This window comes from Crotalus tigris, unplaced genomic scaffold, assembly GCF_016545835.1.
Source record: "Crotalus tigris isolate CLP2741 ecotype Arizona unplaced genomic scaffold, ASM1654583v1 scf7180000023622.256236, whole genome shotgun sequence".
NCBI classification, from domain to species: domain Eukaryota; kingdom Metazoa; phylum Chordata; class Lepidosauria; order Squamata; family Viperidae; genus Crotalus; species Crotalus tigris.
The window spans coordinates 59,486-79,653 of NW_024100085.1; the positions used below are offsets into that span (position 1 = coordinate 59,486).

The window sequence follows — 20,168 nt, forward strand, 5'->3', positions numbered from 1 at the left end:
ATAGGTGAAAGTCCCCTCAATAGACAAAAATAGAGCAAAAATAGTTAAGGTGCCACTTTGACTTTTTCAGTCCCTAGGGATCCTGGAGAGAGGGAAGGAGGGAAGGAGAGAGAAAGTGGGAGAGAGAGAAAGAGAGAGAGACAGAGAGAGACAGAAATCATTCCTACTTCAAATAACTTCAGTCTCATGATAATATATTCACAAGGAAAAAGGAAAAACCTATTGAAATATGCAATTGTTGTTTTCATCTATGATATTGCAAAGAACTAGCACTTTTGCAAAGGAGATTATCTCCCATGTAATTATTATCTTGGGAATGGTATCTTCTACTCCATTTCCCAAAGGACAACCAATATGCTTTGATACACGAGAGAAGCTATTATCAAAATATACTATTAAAATATGTCTTGCCTTTCAAGAAAGGAATCCAACACAGTCTGCTTGGTGATCTTTCCCTGAACGTACCTAGTGGAAAGTGTGTGAGGACACTAAATCATCCAGAAATCCTAATAGGCGCTGATGTCCACAAAAAAATGTTTCTACCTAATGCTACCCTTTCTGTTTCTGATATTACTGCTACTGCCTCAGACCATGTCTGATGTGCCAGTTGCTACTTGCAATTTCTATTACCCTCTGCCAATAAGTCACCGGTATTATCAGCCAGGAGACCTCAGCATTGCTGGTATTATTTCTCAAGTCTATACATTTTCTGACCTTGTGACTTTCAATCAGCATCCAGCTCACAACCTCCTAGATGAGATTGCGTAAGTCAAGATTTTGCTTAATTGTTGCATTTTCCATAAAGGGGTTTCTTGCCACAAATTGTATTGTTATTTTAAGCAGACAATTCCACCAAGGAAGGAAAAATGGGAGAGAATCATGTGCTAGCATAAGTGCTATTTTATATTAGCCTTAGTTTAGCTGTTATTCCATGAGTATAGATGAACATTCCTGTTGAGGTATTCAGCCATCCAACTACTCTTTCTTTCTTTCTTTCTTTCTTTCTTTCTTTCTTTCTTTCTTTCTTTCTTTCTTTCTTTCTTTCTTTCTTTCTTTCCTTCCTTCCTTCCTTCCTTCCTTCCTTCCTTCCTTCCTTCTCTCTCTCTCTCTCTCTCTCTCTCTCTCTCTCTCTCTCTCTCTCTCTCTCTCTCTCTCTTTGGCCAAGTATGATTTGACACGCAAGGAATTTGTCTCCGGTGCATAAGGTCTCAGTGTACATGTAAACAATAAAGTAATATAGTCATAAGATATATATAGGAGAACGTAGTTGGAAAGATATAATATATTCCACATAATATTTAGAATCTTAGAATAGAGCTGGAAGGGACCTTGGTGGTCTTCTAGTCCATCCTCATGCTAAAGCAGGAGATCCTATACCATTTCGGACAAGTGACTGTCCAGTCTCTTCTTAAAAACCTCCAGTGATGAAGCACCCACAACTTTTGGAGACAAGCTGTTCCACTGGTTAATTGTCCTCACTATTACTATTAGGAAGTTTCTCCTTTAATCCCAGGTTGCTTCTCTCTTTGATTAATTTCCTGCCCTCTGGTGCTTTCATAATACCAAGTGCAAGCTATTGGCTATTTGAGTAATTTCTTAAAAAGAAATCAGATGGTACTGATTATTTGTCCACCAATTACCAGCTGCATACCTCAGATGGAAATCCACCATCAGTTTTGGTAACCTGTCCTGTGAATATAAGATAGTTTCATAAGGAATTCTGAAAATACATAGACACTTGAGTGGCTTACTCCCCCCCCCCCACACACACACATAAGATGCATGGGTAAATGCAAATAAATAAAAAAACAATAGAAAGCTGAGTTTTGAATAGTCCAAATGGGAATAAGTCTTCTCATGGCTTCTAGATAAAGTGATATTTTAAGGCATCTCTGATTGTAATGCCTACATGTTTGGAAGAAAATTTAGCAAGTTTCTGACATCATTCAGCATTTAAATCACACCGCAGATTTGTGATTCAGATTTACCAACACACCCTGGCCTTTGCGTTTGCCATAATGGAGATTAATGGAAATCCTCAAATATTACCCAATATCTCCCTGGGCTTCCACATCTATAACAGCCATTTTGTTGCAAGTTGGACTTATCTCGCCTCACTGGAGCTTCTCTCCACATGGAGCAACTTCACCCCGAACTACAAGTGTGATAGTAAAGATAATATCATTGCAGTCATTGGGGGACCAGATTCAGATGTTAGTTTCTTTATGGCAACTATTCTGAGCAATTACAAGATACCGCAGGTAAGAAGTGCACAATGTGCTTAATGCCTGAAGAAACCTAAAGTGTGTCCCTTCATACTTGATGCAATTTGTATGTGTAATACAACATGTATAAACATAGATCAGTGGATAATTTGTAACAGAATGTATAAAAGTACTGGAATAGCACCTTAAAAAGTGATACCCTAGGAATCACATTAGTAGATTTCCATAATTTTGAAAGATGAGTTAAACATGAGGAAATAGAAGCTGGAGTGAATGTCCAGATCCTCTATTGGTAACAAAATTAAATTAATGCCAGCCACTGCCTGCTGCCCTGAAGCAGGATGGCATTTAAAAAAATATAATTCTTCACATTGCAGAAGATTTTAATATTCATTGGAATGTTTTCTTGGCTGATACATTTTCTATTGATTGGGTTGTGAGGTGCAAATTTTGATAGTAGAAAGATACAGAATGTCCCTGCTGATAAACCTATGAAACCTGAATGAGAATAGACAGAAATGTATGCACGCATGAACACATGCACGAACACACACACACACACACACACACACACAGCCACACCACATAACATTAATACCCATAGTTTACTGACATTATGATTTCTTCCTTTAGCTGTTTGGAATGGTATTTTAAAAAAATACAGACAATGTTGTGCAAAGATAATTGGGAGATTGTATGGAAGATACAATATTTCAGAACAGGAATGTCTGAGAGTTGTGTGTTCATGTGTGTATCAAAATAAGCAAAATAGGAGGGGGGCAAGTCAATCTCCACCCTAACAGGACTTGGTTCCTCCTCCTACTACTCCTCCTCCTCCTCCTCCTCCTTCTTCTTCTAGGTGAATATTCTCCCTTTGGACAATAAAAGTTTACGTACATTCATCCTATCTACTTAGTCTTTCTTTTCTTTTTAGCTTGGATATGGTTCTTCTCCTGTGATTAATAAACCATCTCAACAAGTCTTCTTCCAATGGATGTTCCCTAATATAAAGCAACAATATGTGGGGATGCTGCAGCTGCTTTTGCTTTTCACATGGACCTGGATTGGTATTATTTTTATAGAGGATGACAATGGCCTCAGATTTGTACAAAAGGAGCTTCCAAAGTTTTCCCAAGGAGGTATTTGCTTTGATTTTATAGAACCATTGCCACCTCTATATTTTAAAACTGGCATTCATGAAATGGTAGAGTCATGGGTCAAACTGTACCTCTTGATAAGTGATAGCACTGTCAATGTTGTGGTCTTACATGGGGAAATTCATACTATGATCGTTTTGAGAATGTTTCCCAGAATTCCAGTATTTGAAGACATTCCTAGCAAGACAAATGGTAAACTATGGATAATGACAGCCCAGATGGAGTTCACATCTATTCCTTTGCAACGATATTGGGACATAGATATACTTCATGGTTCCTTAGCCTTTGCAACTCAGTCAAAAGAGCTGGTAGGTTTCCACAATTATCTTCAGATGAGAAACCCTTATGTGGAAACCAGAGACGGTTTTATTAAGGACTTTTGGAAACAGGCATTTGATTGTTCCTTCTCAACTTCATTCAAAGAGGACAATGTTTGGAATCACTGTACGGGGAAAGAGAAGCTAGAGGCTCTTCCCAAGTCTGTTTTTGACATGACCATATCCTCCCAAAGCTATGGTGTCTACAATGCAGCTTATGCTGTGGCCTATGCACTGAAATCCATGAGGTCATCAATATTGAAACACAGAATTATGTCAGAGGAGGGACAAAAGAAGCTCTTGAATCAACAATTGTGGCAGGTAATATCCTGAATACATAAACACAAGATTATGTTCCTCAGCCTCCAACATATGATCAGATATTCTTTAAAAGTTTACTGTCTCTGTAAAAATGTCCAAAAGCATAGCTTTTCCCATTAAACCAAATTATAGCAATAACTGGGGAAATGAACTTACTTTAATGGGTAGCCTAACTGTATGTATTATGGTTGAATCTGAATAAGAGACAGGAAAGCACTGGCTCTCTTATCATCTCTCATTGGCTCTCTTATCATCTCCAGTGCCATTATTTTTGTTTTTCTGCACTTAATTCAAAGTTTTCAATTCAAGCTAGTTACTATAATAGATAACTATCTTGATTACTAAGACTGATTCATTTCTTTTGCTAATTCTTTTTTCTGTTACGTTTCTGTTGATATAATGTGCAATGTTATAATTAATGATGTTCTTGGTTTGACTATATTGTGCTTATATTTTTTATATTATAGGTAATTTTTATCATTAATACCCCATCAGATGAATTGTGATGTTGAATTGCAATTATTGATAATTTGCCTAGATACAGCTAATTCTCAAATACACTCACCTTAAAAGATATTAAAGTATTTGTATAATTTTTGTATAGCTTTATCACTTATTACTTTTTGTTCCACTGTCAATTTAGTTCCACCACTATCTACAAAAAGTGTCATTTAACAACAGTGTTGGGGAAATTATTTCCTTTGATCAGAACGGGAACCTAGAAGCAGGATTTGATATTATCAACTGGATCACATCCCCAAATCTAAGTCTACATCGAGTCAAAGTGGGAAAATTTGATCTCAGAGCCCCCAGAGACCAAGTGTTCAGTGTTTCTGCGGCTGCCATTCGGTGGCCAAAGACATTTAACCAGGTATTTTCCATATTTTTTTATTAAATTGTTTTTCCTGCCTTTATTTTAACTCAAGATGACAAAATACATAATAGTGGTGAATATCTATATCGGGTGTAGAATGAGGGTGAAGGTTCATTCTCCCAGCTTGTAGGTTGGTTTCCAAACATTTGTTACCAGACTAGGTAACATCTTCAGCAGAGTTTAGGGGATGTCAGTGTTATAAACCGAATACTGACACTGACATCCCCTAAACTCCGTTGAAGATATTACCTAACCTGGTAACAAAACTTTCAAAACCAACCCACAAGCTCAGAGAATGAAGCTTCACCCTCATAATACTCCTTCCTCCTCCTATTTTTCCCACAACAACCCTGTGAGGTGGGTTGGGCTAAAAAACAGTGATGGCCCAAGGTCATGCATCAGCTTTTATGCCTATGGCAGAACTAGAATTCACATTCTCCTATTTTCTAGGACAGCATTTTAACCAATGCACCAGGTTAATTTTCTATATAGTTAGGGTCCATATATTCTATGTTCAGGATGCAGATCATGAAAATAGTTGTATGGCCAGCAGTTAAATTTATTTTCAAGCTTTTTGCAATGATCCAGATCTTTTCTGGCCAAAATCCATAGCCAGCTGATTTTAATACAATTATTATATACAATGTACATTGCATAATTTTTGTTCTTTTTTTAAAGGTAAATATAACAAGAATTTGAGGGGAATATGTAATGGTTTAATATTGCAGATGACCCAAATTAATGGGCTATAATAATATACAATTCTACTGCAAAGCCATTGCCTCAAACCTTGCAGAGGTGCAAATATTTGAATTAGATTATTATGAATATGATTATGATTTAGTTACTCACAGGATCATAATAATAGCTTTTGGTTGGGATAGAAAATAAATGTATTGATTTAGAGACTCTTGCTCTGTGTACATTCCTTTCTCAAACTACTGTACAGTATTATTCTGATTATCAAATTAGAACCACTGTTATGTGGCTATCCCAGTACCAACCCCAAAATTTAGGATTCTGTTTTCTTGTCTTCTCTTTGTGCCTAGACGCAGCCTCTGTCTTTGTGCAATGAACCCTGCCATAAAGGTCACAGCAAGACCAAGAAGGAAGGGAAGCCATTTTGTTGTTACAATTGCCTTCCATGTCCAAGACGAAAAGTTTCAAACCAGATGGGTAAGGATATCATGGACTGAGTTTGAATTTGGAAGTAAGTGGTGGAATTTGTAAAGCATCACATAAAGATCAGGCCAAATAGAAGCTGGTCTTCTCCTGTGTGTGAATGCCAAAGGCATTTCCAGGATCCAGTGCATTGGGCTAGCTAAAGATGTAGAATTTCCATCACAAGACTTACACTATGGCTTTCGTAATTATTTCCTCTCTGTGGATCCCTTTTTGAACAGGCGTTTGATCCAATTGCTTATTCAGATATAGAAGACAGAACTGAAAACAGGGATCCATGTTTCCAGTAATATGGGAAATAGATTAACTTTTTATTTACTTTTTGTATAATGGCATAAAATACACCCACAAGTATCCACTTTATAATGAATGTAAAGGAAGGATTTTGAAAGTATCAAAGTTTGATTTTATATTTGTCTGTTTTTTATTTATTTCCTCTTTTTTATTCTGCCTTTATTACTTTATAAGTAACTCAAACTGGTGAACATGCATAATACTCCTTCCTCTTCCTATTTTTCCCACAACAAGATTATTGTGAGGTTGGTTGGGATGAGAGAAAGTAACTGGCTCAAAGTCACCCAGCCAGATCTCAACTGTAAAATGGGACTAGAATGAAATCTGTATTTACAAATCCCTCCTGCTCACCATGCTACTTCTTATACATGGGGCGGGACTGTTATTGTTATTTTTTCTCAAATTAAACAAATAGAAAGGATTATCTGAAGCAAAACACATATCAAAGATATCTTTAAAAAATAGTAAATAAATAAGTGGAATTATGTTTTAAGTCTTCAGTTTCTATCTAGGATCATACTTTTAAGGAAATGGATTCACATCTCTAAGGAATAAATGTGGAACTTTTTCCAAATGTTTCAAATTACCTAAGTAGTGAAAGCTGAAAAAGACAAACCCTACCCATCTTCTGCATGATGGACTAACAGTGAGACTCAGGTTATGGAAATTCTGTATGAAATTGATACAATTTTATTTGCATCATTTTATGTACTGAGCCATTCTTTGAAACTTGACCAGACATGCCAAATTCTTAATAATGAAATTTGTCTATTTTTTTCCTTTTCAGATATGGATTTTTGTTACCAGTGTCCAGAGGATCACTATCCCAGCAAAGCCCAGGATCAGTGTATTCCAAAAGAGATCAGCTTCCTATCTTTCCATGAACCTTTGGGGATTACCTTGGCCATTTTTGCTCTTTTATTTTCCTCCATCACAGCCTTGGTCCTCAAGGTCTTCATTCAGCACAAGAACACTCCCATAGTCAAGGCCAACAATCGGGGCCTCAGCTACACCCTCCTGGTCTCCCTTCTGCTTTCCTTTCTCTGCCCTTTGCTATTCATTGGTCGCCCTCAGAGGGCAACCTGTCTCCTTCGCCAAACTGCTTTTGGTATCATTTTCTCTGTGGCGATTTCTTGTGTGGTGACCAAAACCCTCACTGTGGTCCTAGCTTTCATGGCCACCAGGCCAAACTCCCAGATGAGGTCATGGGTAGGGAAAAGATTGGCCCTTTTTATAGTACCTTCCTCCTCCCTCATTCAAACCATTCTTTGTATTGTGTGGCTGGTGAGCTCTGCTCCCTTCCCAAATCTTAATATGCACTCTCTGCCTACAGAAATGGTCCTGGAGTGCAATGAAGGCTCCCCTGTCATGTTTTATTGTGTCCTGGGTTTCATTGGTCTCTTGGCTATGATCAGCTTTTTAGTGGCTTTTCTTGGAAGGAACCTTCCAGACAGTTTCAATGAAGCTAAATTTATCACCCTCAGCATGCTTCTTTTTTGCAGTGTCTGGGTCTCTTTTGTTCCAGCCTACCAGAGCACCAAAGGGAAATACACGGTGGCTGTGGAGATCTTCTCCATCTTAGCCTCAGGTGTTGGATTACTGACCCTCATTTTCTCTCCCAAAGTTTACCTCATCTTGATAAGACCTGAACTGAATAACAGACAACAACTTATGAGAAAACCCCATAAAGTGAGTTATAGGAATCAGTCACATTACAGCATACACAACAGAATTTAGATTAGTGAAAAATCCAGTATGTGGTTTCAAGGAATAACAACTGTCTTAAACTTTTAGTAAAATAGAATGATTGAGTATAAATGTAATAGTAAAATAAAATGGGTGTTCATCTTTGTTCAATATGTCCTTAAACAATATTAATTCTATGGATGCCCAGGTAGCCCCTCATGGTGACATTTGTTTTATTTTTTTATTATTTTAAAATTTGATTAAAGTTTATTAAAGCATAAAATAGAATGAAAATAAAATTTAAACCAAGAAAAATGTGGAGTGCACAATGAAAAAGAAAGAAAACAGTAAAAAGTGTTGATTTACAACTCTTCCCAATGCAATAAAATACTAATTCAATTATGACTTCATGTTTTTACATTACCTATAATTATTACAAGCCAGTTCTATAACTACACAATTATTAAATCTTCAAACTAAATTCCAAACTTCCTTTTTTTATTTCAAGCCTGAACACCAGAAGCAATATCTCAACAGAAATAAGACCAGATAAAATCTCTTTGTTTAAAAAAGTTTACCTTACCATCTTAAAAACTCTTCCATTTCTCTCCCCCCCCATGGTAGGAAGTGAGATATATTTCTATTTACACTTATTAATCTTTGCAAACTATCATTATTTTATGTTAATAAAAATCACTGTATTATTTCAAATTCCTTAACTCTAAAGAGAAAATCCTTTATATTGCTTGTAAGTCTATAAAAATTTCTTTAAAAATTTCATTTTTATAATTAAAATCAGTTAATTCTGATGCATCTTTTTAATTTTAATTAAAGATTTAATTATCCTTCTGAGATTTAATTTAATTATCCTTTTAATAGACTTACATTCAAATTTGCTTCCAGTGGTATTTTTCAAACTTGAGAAATTACAAAAAGAAAAAAACCTAACCCACTTTATATGCACAAAACAATGCATTAGAATGCTATTTTAATTACATATCTCTCCTTTAGGACCACTGCTATAGATTGATTCAAAGTCCATCTTATTTTTTTCTGCATTTCTTTCCACACCATTTTAAGGGTTATGATCTGCCCAAGTACCCAATTCTATTTCAATTTCCTGCATATTAATCCTTAATTCAGGCATCATCCAAATCATATCAGTTCTGCCCAGCAGGGCAGCCCAGAGCAACCCGGCCAGGAGGGCAAAGAGCCCCACGAGGCAGAAGCAGCACAGGGAGCCATTTGGCTGCCACAAGGCACCCGACGTGGCTGAGAAATGTCCCAACAACAATAGGGCCAGCAGGCAGGGTGGGCAGAGGCTGGGGCCAGCTGAGGGTTTCGTTAGTTGCAGCTGCAGGCAAGCAGACAGTGGGAGAGAGAAGGCGGGGCTAGCAGTAGCTGGTTTCAGTGGCAGCTGCTGGAGAAGGGCCCTGGCAGGCCACCGGTGGGGGTGCACTATGGTTGTCGCACATAAGATTTGGGATGACTCGCCCCACCCCGAGCTAGGACTTACTTTTGGGGTAGGGCTTATATTAGGCCCACCCCCTGAAAATCAGCTGGGGCTTACTTTTGGAGTAGGGTTTACTTTTGGGGAAACACGGTAGGTTAGGGGAACAGCTGGAGAAGATTGAGAAACCAGCTATTCAAAGAGAGGCTGAAATTTTGGAGAGGAAAGTGGAGAGAAAAGAAGCAACTTTGAAAGACTAGATTGAATTTGGAAGATTTTTCTCCCTATTCTGCTATATGTCCTGCTGGCTAGTTTACCTTTAATATTGGTTCAAGGAAGGTAGATCAACCTTTTTGCAAATTTAAATCACAATCCTGCCTGTTATGTAAAAAAATACCCCATGGGTACCCAAAGAGCTATATCCATATTTGGGTGAAGTCCCAAGTTATTGCACGGATTACAGTTTTAAAAAGGGGAAACATTAGTAACATTTGAAGACAAAAGGTTTTGTTTGATTTTCACATCAGTGTAGGTTTGGTACTTAGTTCAGACCATTTTTCCTGGTCCCTAAATTCAAACTTCTCTGGAAGAGTTGAAAGAATTTCAAAAAAAAGGAAATCCAGTGGTAAGAGGGAACAAAAAAAAAGTGTTGAGAAGGGCTATGCCTTCTTTTATGTCAGTGGTTCTCAACCTGTGGGTCGGGACCCCATTTGGGGTCAAATGACCATTTCACGGGGGTCGCCAAACAATGCAGTCCGCCATTTTTTCCCCTTTTCCTTAGCTGTGCTACTCCCTTTTATTCTATTGGCTTTTGAAAGCCAATAGAATAGACTCTCTTGAATAGAGTCTAATTCTATTGGCTTTCAAAAGCCAATAGGAATTGTCCAGGCTGTCTCTGCCCTGCTGAGCCCGCCAAAAGTCCCATTCTGCAAACAGTGCTGCCCCAGTTGAGTAGTCCTCGACTTACGACCGATTGAGTAGTCCTCGACTTACGACTGGTTGGGGGTTGCGGGATTAAAAAGGTTGAGAACCACTGTTTTATGTGTTTGTGTAAATGGCAAGTACAAAAATGGTTGAGGAGCCACCTTGATTTTTTGGGATCACCGTGGATCTTGGAAACAGTGGGAAGGAGAATGAAAGTGAGGGTGAGAAATAATTTCTCTCTTGATAACTTATTCGTGAGAAAGAGGAATAGCTAGCTGAAATATGCAATTAAGTTGTTTTCTTCTACAAGGGCAATCATCTCTTTTGTATCAACATGACAAGGGGAACTTCTATTACACTTCCCAAAAGACAACCAATACACCTTGGCAGAAAGGAACCAAGATCAAAATATGCTACTAAATGATTTTTTTTTTTTTTGCAATTCAAGAAAGAGACCAAACACAGACTGGTTTCAACCTTCCTCTGATCATTCCTAGTGCAAAAAAGTATTAGAGGGCACTAAAGTCAGCCAGAACTCCTCAAGGATATTTTAGACAGAAACTGATGTCCAGAAGAAGTTGTTTCTACCTAATGGCGCTCTTTGTGTTCCTGATATTTCTGCTACTACCTGAGACTATGTTCAACATCCCAGTTGCTACATGTAATATCTGTTACCCTCTGCCAATACGCCATCAGTATTATCAGCCAGGGGATCTCATCATTGCTGGCATTATTTCTCAAGCCTACATATTTTCTGACCCTGTGACTTTCAATCAACACCCGTCTCATAATCTCCTGGATGAGATTGGGTAAAACAAGATTCTGGTTAATTGTACATTTTCCATAAGGTGCAATAAATTGTATTTTTATTTTAAGCAGGCAATTCCACAAGAGAGGAAGATTGTGAACCTAAGCTAACATAAGTGCTAGGGACTATTTACATTATTCATACTAGTAGTCTATTTAGCTGCTATTCCATGACTCTAGATGAACATTCCTCTTGTGGTATTCAGCTCCCATCCACTCTATATAATGTTTCACAATAGCAAGGGCCAAATATGTCCCACATCAAAATCTTCTGTCTACTAGATTCAACATGTTGGCTATCTAAGAGCTTTCTTAAAAGAAACATATAAGATACTGTAGTACTCATTATTTGTCCACTTAATATCAGCTACGTATATCAATTTTGGTAATTCTTCCTGTAAATATGAGCTAGTTCATAAACAGATAGATATTTTAAGATATCTCTCTGATTGTATGACCTTGGATATTTGCCATGGACAAAAATTTAGCAAGACTGCTATTGACAACTGCACTCATTCAGCATGTAAATCACACTGCAGATTTGTGACTCAGATTTATCAACATATCTTGGCCTTTGTATTTGCCGTAATGGAAATCAATGGAAATCCTCAGATATTACCCAATATTTCCCTGGGCTTCCACATCTATAACAGTCAATTTGGTGCCAGTTGGACTTACCTCACCTCACTGGAGCTTCTCTCCACATGCAGCAACTTCTTCCCTAACTACAAGTATGATAGTAAAGATAAGACTATCACAGTCATTGGGGGACCAAACTCAAATGTGAACTTCTTTATGGCAACCATTCTTAGCTTCTACAAGGTACCACAGGTAAGATGTGCTTGAAAAAAATAACATGTGTACAGTCTTGATGAATTTTGTTGTGTAAAGCAGCCTGGGTAAGCATTATAGATCAATGGATAATTTGAAACAGAATGTATAAAAAAATACTAGAATAGCACCTAAAAATTGATACCCTATGAATCAGATCAGGAGATCTCCATAAGAGCTCTATTTAATGTTACATGTATTAACAGAAGCAAGAATAGTATTCGCCCAATTTTGGAAAAATGAAAATCTACCATCTGACCAGGCTATAATTTTAAAAATCTTAGACTGTGCAGAAATGGACAGATAAACTTTGAAGATGAAGGAGAAAGAAGACTCAATTTATTTTAAAACCTGGGAAAAAATTTATTGATGGATGGAAACACGTTAGAATATGAATAGAACCTAAAATTGAATGGAATAAATGATGGACTTTTAACTAAGTTTTATTTTTTTTAGATTAATAACATCTTTATTACTTTGTTGTTGTTAATTGCGAAGTCATGTCCGACCCATCGCGACCCCATGGACAACGTTCCTCCAGGTCTTCCTGTCCTCTACCATCTTCTGGAGTCCATTTAAATTCACACCTACTCTTTATTACTAGTGACTTTAAATATTAATGGTGATGATTAGAAGTAGTTGATAAGTTATTAAGTATGGATATCTATTTAGAGGAATTTTACTTATTTATCAAATTTTAGTTATATGATTATAGTTAATTTTATCTTTACAATTGTTTAGTATTATATAAATTATGTTTATTCGATATTTAGATCCGGACGGTATCTTGTTTGTTAAAGCTTGGGATTATTATGGGGGGGTCACCCCATTATTATATCTACCCTTATCCTACCCCAAATTCCTATTCCCATTCCCCCTATACCCGTATTGACCCTATCTTTTCCTTACCTTACCCAGCTGCCAGCAGTTTGGCAGTTCAATTCTCATCGGTTGAAGGTTGACTCAGATTTCCATCCTTCCGGTTGCAGTGTCCTGGGGTCATGTAATTACCTTTTGGAACTTTCTGGCAAGCAAAGCTAATGGGGAAGCCAGATTCGCTTAACAATCATGATACTAATTTAACAAGTGCAGTGATTCACTTAAAAACTATGGCAAGGAAGGTTGTAAAATGGGACAAAACTCAATTAACAAATGTTTCACTTGGCAACAGAAATGTTGAGCTCATTTCTGGTTGTAAGTTGAGAACTACCTGTACTCATGATTTACTAGCATCATGAATTCTTCCTTTAGCTATTTGGAATAATATTTTAAAAGGGGGCAAAATCATAGAAACAATAATTGGGAGAGCGGATGGAAGATATTTCAGAGCAGCAGTGCTACCAGATGTATATGAGTGTTTTTTCTGTCTCTCTATCTGTGTGTGTGTGTGTGTGTGTGTGTGTTAAAGTAAGAACAATGGGTAGAATAATTCACAAATGTGGTTCCAAGCAACATTCTCCAAAGCTTATTAGTAATCTTGATTCATGTGGTCTATATATTTTACAAAATAATAATTACACATCACTCATTTGAAAACAGGGAAGTACTTGTATTTGTTTATTTCAAATAATATATTTAGAATTCATAAGATTCATCAGTGTTGTGGGAAGTCAGACCCCCAGAGAAGGAAATATTAAAAGGGCAGAAAAATATATTCCCTCAAAGGATCTTAAAGAGGCAGAAAAGCATGCCCAGTTTTCTTAATAGCCCCAAGTCTCCCTCCCCCAAGCAGAAACCAGCTCTGTAGAAATGCAGATGTAAATAATCCAGGAAGGTTGGAGGCCCCCAGCTCCCTACATGTGCTCTTTTCTCTTTTCTTCCAGAGCCATCTTTCTGTCTGGCTCTCCTTTCCAATAAATTGCAACCTTCTTTCTAAAGCAGTCGCCATGTTGTTTATTCCCAGCTTGGACTGAACCATGATGAAGACTTTTCCTTCAACAGTGTGTAAGAATTTATGAACTGGAATAGCCATAGCAACAAACCAGCAAATGAGAACTGTTTTTCATTAAGACACAGTATTGGCTGTGTGAGGCATTTGATCCAGCGTAGGTCTGGGCATGTCTTAGTCTTCCCTGTGTCCTGATCTCCTGAGTTAGTTGTTTTTGTTCTCTACCGCATTGCCAAGAACTGAATGAAATTGTATGTATCATGTTTATATATTTTTTATAGATAAAGTTTTTCTAAACTATGCCTCCTGCTCATTTTGAATGTGTGCTTATTTTTGCACTGGAAAGCTGTAAACTCTAACAAGATTGCCATCTGCATTTACATTCCTTCTTCAGTAAAACCATGTCTCTTCTCATTCCTTGGGAAATTGTTTTGAAAAACATTAAACTTCGTGATAAAATATGAATGATTATTCTAGAGTGGGTGGAACAAGGATGAAAAGTGATTGGGACAAAGTCCCATTAGGGTGAGCTTGATTTAATTTCCAAGGTGTGGGGGAGGCAGGGAGTTGGGAAACATTTGAGTTTCTTTTAAATTTTGTGAAAGAAGCCATGCTTTTTGCATGTTTCCCAATTCATCGTAACTACTTAATTTTTCTTTTCTTTCTAGTTTGGATATGGTTCTTCTCCTTTGATTAATGACCCAGCCCAGCAAGCTTTCTTTCAATGGATGTTTCCTAGTAGAAACCAACAGTATGTTGGGATACTTCAGCTGCTTTTGCTTTTCAGATGGACCTGGATTGGTCTCATTTTTATGGAAGATGACAATAGCCTCTGGTTTGTACAGAATGAACTTCCCAAGTTTTCCCAGGGAGGTATCTGCTTTGATTTTATTGAACGGTTTCCACCATTATATTTGAAAACTGGCATCCATGAAATGGTAGAATCATGGGTGCTTGTATACCGATTGATAATTAATAGCATGGCCAGTGTTGTGTTCATACATGGCGAATTTCACATCGTAATCTTTCTGAGAATGTTTCCCAGAATTTCAGAAATTGAAAACATATCAATGAAGAGAGGCAAAGTCTGGATGATGACTGCACAGATGGAGTTCACTTCTGTTTCCTTTCAACGATCTTGGGATCTAGATATCCTTCACGGAACTCTAGCCTTTGCAACTCAGTCAAATGAGCTGGTAGATTTCCAAAATTTTCTTTGGATGAGAAACCCTAATGTTGACACCACAGATGGTTTTATTAAAGACTTTTGGAAACAGGCATTTGATTGTTCCTTGCCAACTTCCTTGGAAGAGAAGAATGCTTGGAATCGCTGCAGTGGGGAGGAAAAGCTAGAGGGTCTTCCTAGATCTGTCTTTGACATGAGCATAACTCCCCATAGCTACAGTGTCTACAATCCAGTTTATGCTGTGGCCTATGCTTTGCAGTCCATGACTTCATTAAAGTTCAAACACAGACCTATGTCAGAGGAAAGACAAAAGAATCCAATGCTGTGGCAGGTAATGTCATGAGTACATAAACACAAGAAACATTGCCCTATCTTCAACCTATCAAAGCTGATTCTCAATTAAGATTAGGTTTTCTAGACAGTTTCCTGCATTACTAATTTGCCCTTCCTAGTTTCAAAAACAAAAAACATTTTGGTAGATTTAAGGAGTTTGACTTTGTTGTGAACAACTGAAATCCAGTGGCAACCTTCAGCATTTTATAAGAGAGTATTGGAGGAAATAATGCTTTAAAGATTGATAATGGATAATGATAATGGATGTCCTTTTATACTTTTGCTCTGCCTATTCTCTAATTAATAAGACTGTTCATCTCAGATTATTCCCTTTTACCTTTTCAGGCATGTAGAGGAGCATATACCCGTAGATTCTCAATTCTTAAGATACAGTTAGACAATGATAAGATGTCTTTACTCCTATTGTATATTTCCACTAATAAATATCCTTTCTGTTGTGCAGATGCTCTTTGACTCTGCTGCTGGTAGGATATAGCTGGTTAAAGTCCTAGAATATTATTACCATGTATTAAATTATACTGTACTCATCATTGATCAGGAAAGATTCTTGCTTTCGGAAATGTTCTTCAGCTTCCAAACTTGGCTACGTATTAATTTTAATTAATTGTCTATGTAACCAGGTTCAGAGGCATTGTTTTTTCCTGTTAAAACACAATTATAGGAAAGGCTATAGAAAATTAATTAAAAGGCCAACACAGTGCTGGGCTGCATTAATAGAGGGATAGAATCAAGATCACATGAAGTATTAATACCACTTTACAATGCCTTGGTAAGGCCACATTTGGAATACTGCATCCAGTTTTGGTCACCACAATGTAAAAAAGATGTTGAGACTCTAGAAAGAGTACAGAGAAGAGCAACAAAGATGATTAGGGGACTGGAGGCTAAAGCATATAAGGAAAGGTTGATGGAATTGGGTATGTCTAGTTTAATGAAGAGAAGGACCAGGGTTGACATGATAGCAGTGTTCCAATATCTCAGGGGCTGCCACAAAGAAGAGGGAGTCAAGCTATTCTCCAAAGCACCTGAAGGCAGGACAAGAAGCAACGGATGGAAAATAATCAAGGAGAGAAGCAACCTAGAACTAAGGAGAAACTTCCTGACAGTTAGAACAATTAACCATTGGAACAACCTGCCTCCAGAAGTTGTGAATGCTCCAACACTGGAAGTTTTTAAGAAGAGACTGGACAGCCATTTGTCTGAAATGGTATAGGGTTTCCTGCCTGAGCAGGGGGTTAGACTAGATAACCTCCAAGGTCCCTTCCAACTTTATTCTTATTTTTATTTTTAATTATTGTTGTTGTTGTTGTTGTTGTTGTTGTTGTTGTTATTATTATTATTATTATTATTATTATTATTATTATTATTATTATTGGAAGATTGACTGGGTTATGGGGACTCCCAACTAAGAGAAAAGAAAGCAGAAGTCCTCCTATCATCTGGAATTTCTGTAGCAGAATACTGGTTTTCTTCATTATTCATTTCTTTCCTCTCAAGCTGGTCGCTATGGTAGATAATTGTCTTGGTGCCTGAGATTGCTTGATTTCTTTTACTACTTCTTCCTTTTATTTTTATCTTCAATGGTAGACTGCATAGTTACAGCTGAGGATGTTCATGATTTAACTCTATTCTGCTTATATTTTCTATCATATCATAAGTACACATTAGAATTTATTTCCCTGAAAATAAGACCCACCCAGAAAATAAGCCCTAGCATGATTTTTTAGCATTTTTTTCACTCCCGCTGGCTCAGAAATAGAAGATGGGGACCAGGTAAGGTGACTGAGCCCCCCCCCCCGCCCATCCTCCATAGCATGACAGTCCGCTATGGAGGGGAGTGAAAGGGAAGAGGCAGACAGGCAACTAGGTCATTGAATGGGTGAGGGGAAGTCGCTGAGTGGGGAGTGGCCTGACTGCAGGGGCCCTGAGGTAAGTGGGTATAGAGCGCATGGGGCAGCTCCACCCCCTGCCTTGCCTCACCTCAGGTGCTCTCCTGCCCCGGCGACGTGTGCTCACCTGCCCCGTTGCGTCTGTCAGTGTGTAAGATTTATGAACTGGAATAGCCATAGCAACAAACCAGCCAATAGGAATTGTTTTTTAACTGAGACACAGGATTTGCTGAGAGAGGCATGTGAGCAAGCCTAGGTCTAGGTGTGGTTTAGTCTCTCTCTGTATGTGTTCCGATCTCCATGATTAGTTGTTGTTTTTCTACCATGTTGCCAAGAACTACATGGAAACTGTATGTATGTATCATATTTAAATATTGTGAAGATAAAAAAGTTTTTCTATACTATGCATCCTGCTCAATTTTTGTACGTGTGCTTAATTTTTGGGCTTATATTGAGCTGTAAACTCTAACATGGCCACAAGCAACCAGACAGTGGGATGGAGTGGGCGGATGGCCATAAAATAAGATCCCCCCAAAATAAGTCCTAATGGGTCTTTTGATCCCCAAAAATATATATAAGACCCAGTCTTATTCTGGGGAAAACATGGTACTGCCAGACCAGGCCAATTGTGCTTTTGATTGTGATTATTAATAGTTTGTATAGATGTTGCTAATTTTGGCTTCTCAAATATTCATACCTTGTAACATATTACAGTATTTGAACGATTTTGGTTAACTATATCGCTTATATTTTTTTCTTCCACTATGAAATTAGTTCCACCATTATCTAAGAAAAGTCTCATTTAACAACAGTGTTGGGGAAATGATTTCCTTCGATCAGAACAGGAACTTGGAAGCAGGATTTGATATTATCAACTGGGTCACATTCCCAAATCTAAGCCTACATCGAGTCAAAGTGGGAAAATTTGATTTCGGTGCTTCCAAAGAACAAGTGTTCAGGGTTTATGTCGATACCATTAGGTGGCCAAGGAAATTTAACCAGGTATTTTCTATATAAAGTTGGGGTCCATCTCTTTGGTCCAAGATGCAAGTAATGAAAATAGCTGGTCATATTAAGGCAAGTAATTGAACTCACTTCCAAGTTCTTATGTCCTAGATCGTATTCAGACATAGCAAGGTGATCTGAGTACATTTTTTTATTTAGTTATTTGCAAGAATGGCTCTTGGGTGGGATGGAAAGAATAAATGTATTGATTTGGTGACACTCTGTGTACATGTATTTGTCAAACTACTATATGATTCCAATTATCTAATTAGAATCAATATTATGTTGCTATCCCAATGCCAACTCAATATTTAGGCATTCTGTCTTGTCTGCTTCTCTTTGTGCCAGGCTCAGCCTCTGTCTCTGTGCAATGAACCCTGCTATAAAGGTCACGGCAAGACCAAGAAGGAAGGGAAGCCATTTTGTTGTTATGATTGCCTTCCATGCCCAAGAGGAAAAGTTTCAAACCAGATGGGTAAGGATATCAGGGACTGAGTTTGAATTTGTTGAAAGTAGATGGAGGCATTTACAAATCATCACATAAAAGTCAGTTTAAATAAAAATTGGTCCTTATATATTTTTTTTCAGACATGGATTCTTGTTACCAGTGTCCAGAGGATCACTATCCCAGCAAAGCTCAGGATCAGTGCATTCCAAAAGAGATCAGCTTCCTAGGTTTCCAAGAGTTTTTGGGGTTCACTTTGGTCATTTTTGCTCTTTTATTTTCCTCTATCACGGCTCTGGTCTTGATGATCTTCGTTCAGCACAAGGACACACCCATAGTCAAGGCCAACAATCGAAGCCTCAGTTACATCCTCCTGATCTCTCTTCTGCTTTCCTTTCTCTCTACTTTGCTCTTCATTGGTCAGCCTCAGATGGCAACTTGTCTCCTTCGCCAAACTGCTTTTGGCATCATCTTTTCTGTGGCAGTTTCTTGCGTGGTGGCTAAAACGCTCACTGTGGTCTTAGCTTTTATGGCCACCAGGCCAGGCTCTCAGATGAGGTCATGGGTGGGAAAAAGACTGGCACTTTTTATAGTGCTTTCCTGCTCTTTCATTCAAACCACTCTCTGTAGTGTATGGCTGGTGATCTCTGCTCCCTTCCCAGATCTTGACATGCACTCTCTGCCTACAGAAATGGTCCTAGAGTGTAATGAAGGCTCTGCTGCCATGTTTTATTGCATCCTGGGTTTTATTGGCCTTTTGGCCATGATCAGCTTTACAGTGGCTTTTCTTGGAAGGAATCTTCCAGACAGTTTTAATGAAGCTAAATTTATCATTCTCAGCATGCTTCTTTTTTGCAGTGTCTGGATCTCTTTTGTTCCAGCCTACCAGAGCACCAAAGGGAAATATATGGTAGCTGTGGAGATCTTCTCTATCTTAGCCTCTAGTGCTGGATTATTGGTCCTCATTTTCTCCCCCAAAGTTTACATCATCTTGATAAGACCTGAGCTGAATAATAGGCAACAGATTATGCAAAAAATCCTCATAAAGTAAGTTATAGCGATCAGTTTTCTATACACAATGGGATTTAGATTTGTGACAAAACTCTGCAGTTACCACCAGTGACAAGTGATTTAAGTGCTCATTAAAACAAAAGACTGGGTATTGGTGTAATCATAAAATATATAATGTTCTCTTTCTCCCCAATCAATCATGCCTATGCTATAGTACTCATCAGTTATTGTAAGATATGAACTATCCTGTTCCCTGAAGCTGTAAGATTTCATGAGTCACAATACGTTACAGTTGCAGTTCTTGAACAAAACAACTTCCAAA

General features: G+C 37.8%; 2 protein-coding genes across 2 annotated transcripts; both read left to right on the forward strand.

The window, feature by feature from the left end:
- The first annotated feature begins 546 nt into the window (after positions 1-546).
- Positions 547-11,243, forward strand: LOC120297460 (vomeronasal type-2 receptor 26-like). Its single transcript, XM_039320104.1, has 7 exons — positions 547-764; positions 2,084-2,261; positions 3,160-4,020; positions 4,664-4,891; positions 5,944-6,070; positions 7,158-8,059; positions 11,127-11,243. The coding sequence occupies exons 1-7, from the start codon at positions 547-549 to the stop codon at positions 11,241-11,243; spliced, it is 2,631 nt and encodes an 876-aa protein (XP_039176038.1).
- A 582-nt stretch (positions 11,244-11,825) lies between these two features.
- Positions 11,826-19,886, forward strand: LOC120297461 (vomeronasal type-2 receptor 26-like). Its single transcript, XM_039320105.1, has 4 exons — positions 11,826-12,068; positions 14,625-15,473; positions 18,739-18,865; positions 18,979-19,886. Exons 1-4 carry the CDS (start codon positions 11,826-11,828, stop codon positions 19,884-19,886), a joined length of 2,127 nt encoding a protein of 708 aa, XP_039176039.1.
- Positions 19,887-20,168: the final 282 nt, after the last annotated feature.

What these genes read in the sequence shown, in the direction of transcription:
- LOC120297460 (XM_039320104.1), top strand. Translation starts at nt 547, where the DNA reads ATGCTACCCTTTCTGTTTCTGATATTACTGCTACTGCCTCAGACCATG. An exon ending in GCAATTACAAGATACCGCAG is followed by an intron (nt 2,262 to 3,159) that starts GTAAGAAGTGCA and finishes TTTTCTTTTTAG; the next exon opens with CTTGGATATGGTTCTTCTCC. An exon ending in GGCCAAAGACATTTAACCAG is followed by an intron (nt 4,892 to 5,943) that starts GTATTTTCCATA and finishes CTTTGTGCCTAG; the next exon opens with ACGCAGCCTCTGTCTTTGTG.
- LOC120297461 (XM_039320105.1), top strand. Translation starts at nt 11,826, where the DNA reads ATGGAAATCAATGGAAATCCTCAGATATTACCCAATATTTCCCTGGGC. An exon ending in GCTTCTACAAGGTACCACAG is followed by an intron (nt 12,069 to 14,624) that starts GTAAGATGTGCT and finishes TTTTCTTTCTAG; the next exon opens with TTTGGATATGGTTCTTCTCC. An exon ending in AAAAGTTTCAAACCAGATGG is followed by an intron (nt 18,866 to 18,978) that starts GTAAGGATATCA and finishes ATTTTTTTTCAG; the next exon opens with ACATGGATTCTTGTTACCAG.